At 32.6% G+C, this 5,572-nt stretch overlaps 1 protein-coding gene across 1 annotated transcript; it reads left to right on the plus strand.

Annotated features, from left to right (window-relative positions):
* Positions 1 to 276: 276 nt before the first annotated feature.
* LOC114382100 (transcription factor SPEECHLESS-like) lies at positions 277 to 4,224 on the plus strand. The gene is made up of 3 exons (XM_028341338.1): positions 277 to 1,290; positions 2,205 to 2,729; positions 3,926 to 4,224. The coding sequence occupies exons 1-3, from the start codon at positions 871 to 873 to the stop codon at positions 3,989 to 3,991; spliced, it is 1,011 nt and encodes a 336-aa protein (XP_028197139.1). The 5' UTR covers positions 277 to 870; the 3' UTR covers positions 3,992 to 4,224.
* The last annotated feature ends 1,348 nt before the right edge of the window (positions 4,225 to 5,572 follow it).

Below are 5,572 nucleotides of genomic sequence, written 5' to 3' on the forward strand. Positions count from 1 at the left end.
AACACAGATTTTTAAAGATGAACGGACATAACTGAATTTTTTAGTATCATGTTTAATTTTTATGAATAAAAATATATTTAATTTTAATTTTTAATAAAAATGATAATTACTAAATTCTTAACTTTTGGTCTAGAAGCTATGGGTAACAAAATCCAAAAAAGATAGTTGCATTAACCTCAAGAACAACATCATCTGTTTTAATCTTCCACACCGCATCTTTTCAAGCATTACTACCACTATAAAAACCCTTATCTTCCATGCATCTCCCTCACCTCCCTCTCTTTCTCTTTCCTTCTAACGTCTCTCAATATTTATTGTAATTTTCAAGTTTTGAAAACTTCTTGGTCTGGTACTGCTTTTCTGCTCTGCATTCTGCCATATATCTTGAGATTCAGTGCACCACTGCACTGCCTTGAGATCCCTATCTATCTCTCACCGTTTATAACAAAACCATAATAATATTCAATCACTATACTAGTACTAGTAGAGTAGTAGTTGACACCTTTTGATGGTGATGGTTTAGTCTCTTTCACATCACAAGCAAGGTACCTCTTCTCATTTTACTTGTTTTTGGACCTCACTCCATAATAGAATGTACCAGTACTTAGTCCTTTTCTTTTATATCTATAGTAGTCCTTTAATTTCTTAATCCAAACATCCACACTTTCTCTCCCCCTCACTCATTCCATTTTTACTTAGATTCCTTTGAGTGTGTTTGCGTATGAGTAAGACTCAACGCAACTGACATTTCAGGAAAAACTTTCCTCCAGTTGCTTTGGTGTTTTTTGTCTTGGAAAGCCAAATTTTTCCGTTAAACGTACTTTGGACGTGTTTCCAAACACTCTTTGTGTAGTTAGTTTTAGTGGAGAAATGGAACCCCAGAAAAGTCTATTAATGGATGAAAGCTTATGTGATATTTTCAAAGACACAGAATTTGGGGACACACACTTTGGTGGAGGGGATCTCTTTTCCATTTTGGAGAGCATAGATGACTTGAAAGATTTTCCTCCCACCAACAACAATGAAGCTGTTATTGGCCGAACTTCAAAAGAAAATGAGCAAAATTCAAGAATGGTGTCCCAAAAGGTTTTAATATCTTCAAGTGCCCCACAAGATTCTGAAACTGAGCATGAAATCTCACCCAAAAGCAAGAGACAAAAGCTTCGTTCCACATCGCCAGAGGAACTACAGAAGGTGTCTCACATAACCGTGGAGCGCAACCGAAGAAAGCAAATGAATGAGAACCTGTTGGTCTTGAGGTCTCTTATGCCTTCCTTTTATGTCAAACGGGTAAGTGTTTCTTTTATGTAGAAATTAAAGATGATATCAGAAAACTCAAACATATGGTTTATCATGTCATTACTCAAACATTAAAATTGTAGATATATACCTCCCTTGATTGTAGCAGTATGATAATAATTCATTTCTACCTTTATTAATTAGTACATCAGTTGAAAGTTATAAGATTTACTTGGTGGTTAAAGAATATCGGAGGGAGGTTGATGTCTCTCAAAAAAAAAAATACCAATTTGCATTCTTGACTTTGTTTTACACCCAAAATATTGTCCTTCACATAGACAGTTTGAGTTCATTGAACTACGTATGTAGTTGTTTCGAGGTTTTTGTTTAATTATGCTATATATTGACAATGATAAGTTGTAATATACTTTTTAAAATGGGTTTGATTATCTCTTGTATATTCTTCAATTTAGTTTTTCTTAAAAAAAAAACAAGTTATCTATAAACGGATTACAAAAGTGTAATTCTACTAGAGAGGTTGCAAAAAGATTTCTTGTATTAGCTAGTAGACATATCTAAAAGCAATAAGGAAAATAATCAATGGATGACGCCTAAAGAGAGAAATAGACAAAAATATATATATATGATAAGTGATAAAAAAAAAAGAGATAAAGAGTAATAATAGGTGTTGCTGGACAATAGCCTTAGATACACAATCTTGAAAAATTCCTCCTAGACAGCTTATGTATATGAACAATGATTTTGAACACCCTACTAACACTTAATTTTTCTCTATTGATCTCTCTTTTTAACACATCATATTTATAGTTTTATTTCTTTTTTCTCTCTCTAGCTCAGTAGGTGTTGAATATATCATATTCATTATCTAAATGTATTTTTCCTATGTATATTGTGATTTTATGCACTGGTACTTGATGCTAGTTTGTTCCTCCTATATGATATAGGGAGACCAAGCATCAATAATTGGAGGCGTGGTTGATTACATCAACGAAATGCAGCAGCTGCTGCAGTGCCTAGAGGCCAAGAAACAAAGAAAAGTTTACATTGAAGTCCTAAGCCCTAGGCTAGTTTCAAGCCCAAGGCCCTCACCACTGAGCCCTAGAAAACCACCCTTGAGCCCTAGAATAAGCCTCCCCATTAGTCCAAGGACTCCACAACAACCTAGTAGCCCTTACAAGCCCAGGTTGCAGCCAGGATACCTTTCCCCAACCATAGCCAACTCTCCTACTTCTTCAGCTTCTTCTTCCATCAATGATAATATTAATGAGCTTGTTGCTAATTCAAAGTCCATTATAGCTGATGTTGAGGTCAAGTTTTCAGGTCCACATGTGCTTCTGAAGACTGTGTCACCACCAATTCCTGGCCAGGCCATGAGAATAATATCAGCTCTTGAAGACCTAGCACTAGAAATCCTCCATGTGAACATTAGCACTGCTGATGAAACCATGCTAAACTCATTCACTATTAAGGTAATTGTGATAGTACATACATGACAGCTAATCTTACTGTTTTATTAATGTCTTCAGTTAATATAATGCTGATGCTTAGACTAACAAGAAATTTATTGGTAATGAATTGAATCACTGTATATATCTTAATTACTACTACAACATAACACAATGTGATAGAGGTTAGATTTTTAGGTCTCTATATATATATGAATTTTTTTAATGAGTTTAATCCTTTAAATAAATAGAATACACATTCTGACTAATTATGTGTTTGAGTGTTATAATTGTTTTTTCTAGACTTTTTTTAATTCCATTAGAAAACTGATAAGAAGTAATTTTTTTTAAAATAAACTAAATCAAATATGAACTAGACATATTTTATAGAAAAAGGATGAAAGGACTAAAAATCAAATTCTGTTTGTCAATGTCACATGCATGAAGGATTTTTTTATCCTTCTTTAATTTTCTGTGTCCAAGATATGGCTATATCTTTGAATGCAAACAAACGCGCAGTTACCTCAAATTTAATTAACTATTTTTTGTTTGAGAATTTTTTTTTTGAGTACTTTTTTTTTTTTAGATTATTGCCTCAATATGCCTATATAATCCTGTCTCTCTCCTAAGTCATTTTCACTAATAATGAGGATAGGTTTGGATTTCAGCGTCTCAGTGATGTAACAGTTTTTTTGTTCCCTCAACCCTCATCTTGATTTAGACGGTTTGGATTTTAAGTTCTAACAATTTTGAACCCTCAAAAAAGTTTGCCAGATGAAGTAACCTAGTAGCTAGTCTACAACCTATAAAAAACTAAAATAAGAAAATTTCACCAAAAAAAAAAGAAAAAAAACATATTGACATGACGATATAATGAATATATTGAATGAAGTAATAATAATAGTAATTATTTTTGGCTAGTGCTCTACAGTGAAGTACATTACTGCTGTGATCTGTAATAAACAATGACATGCAGTACCTTTTTCACTGCATTTGTCTGAGACGCCAGGGATGTAACATGGCATCTCGCAAACATTGTCTTCATTTGGCCAAAAGAGAAAGACAAATATATTTTATATGCAATAAATTTGAATATGGACCTAACGTTTTCTGAAATTATTTATTTCATGGAACCTAATTAATGATTATGTATGCATGCTATTTACGTGTTCAATTGTGGTCCATGAATAACTATGATTTCTTAAATCTGTCCTTTGTAGATTGGAATTGAATGCCAACTCAGTGCTGAAGAACTCGCTCAACAAATCCAACAAACATTCTGCTAAAGATGGCTTCCAGACTTTAGAACACGCATCAGACCATTTTAGTGTGTTGTTTAATTTGTACGTACGTAGCTGCATTAATAATAGAGAAGATTGGGAACATCCATTTAACTAGTTACTAGCATTTTCAGTTCAATTTCTTTCTTTTGACTAATTAAATATAGTAAATTTAATTTAGTGTAATTGGTCATCTGTGTCTTGGTACGTATATATATGGTATGATTCTATTGATGTAATCAAGCAGTGTGTCAAGTTTTCATTTCTCTAAGAATTCGATCCAAAAATGTATATTGGACCGGGCTGAAAGGCCAAGGAAGTATTATATATATATATATATATATATATATATCATTCCTCTCCTTTTGGTTTAATTTGTTCTATGGGAGAAAAAAAATATGTACATTCAAACGTAAAACGCGCCAAAGGCTTGTGAAATCAATTACTCCTAATATAACCATAACTTAAACCTTACAACTTTACTTTTAACTAGCCAAGACCTTTGATTAGATCCATGGCTTGATTGAAATCTAATTGAGTTAAAAAATTGGATTTGTCTAACTAACCCAAGTAAAAAAATGGGATAAAACAATCCATTTTCAATAACTAATAGAATTTAGATAATTGTCTTATGAATTTTATCATTAATGCACTATTATATTTAATGCATTATCATTAATTTTTTTCTCATCTTCTTTTTTTAAAAAAAAAGGAAGAAAAAGAAGCTGGGTGAGCAAAGCACCACGTTAGAGAAGACCAGCATCGCTACACACTGGCTACTACTAATTCTATGCAAAGCACCCTGATATTATTAAAAGAGAAGGAAAAAAAAAAACAAAAGTTGAACAAAGATCACATTACATGGGGGGAATAACCAAAAAAACCCATGAAAATACAACCAAAGCTAACTAAAACCAAAATAAGGAAGTTGATGAAGACCATTCCGGAGAAAATCTTCCTTAATAAAAATAGGAACTAGATCCCACCATACGAAACCATGAGATTGGTTTCAAAGTTTGTAAGTCTGTTTGCGCACACATTCCCTTCTCGATAAATGTGAGACACTTGAAAATCCATAGCCTTGACTAATTGTCAACAATTAAGCCAGCTGCAATGAGTTGCGCCATCAACATTACATTTTACATACCCAGAAAAAGCGGGTATCTACCTGGAGAACACGCGGAGCCTTTTGAGGGTGACTATAGAAGTTGTTCCTTGTTAGGTATTTTATCTAATAACTAAGAAGATCAAAGGTATATAGGCAAATTCTAATATCATTTCATTTCCTAATGATGTTATTTATTATAGACATTACAGAGATAAAGAGGTCGTTATAGAGTGTTGATAGTTTATTAGATGATAGTTGATAGTTGATAGTTTTAGAGAATTGTTTTAGAAAGAAGGCTATGTCATTGATTTCTTGGATGATCAATTACAACATATCAATTGTCTATTTATAGGCTCAAGTCACCAACCTCTCTTAATGGTGGTGAATATTTCTACATTATTTTAGGTCTTTTTAGAGTTTTCATGATAGATTAGTATCATGATAGTTCTAGATTCTTCTATCTTATACATATAGTTCTA

This window comes from Glycine soja, chromosome 13, assembly GCF_004193775.1.
Source record: "Glycine soja cultivar W05 chromosome 13, ASM419377v2, whole genome shotgun sequence".
Classification (NCBI taxonomy): Eukaryota; Viridiplantae; Streptophyta; class Magnoliopsida; order Fabales; family Fabaceae; genus Glycine; species Glycine soja.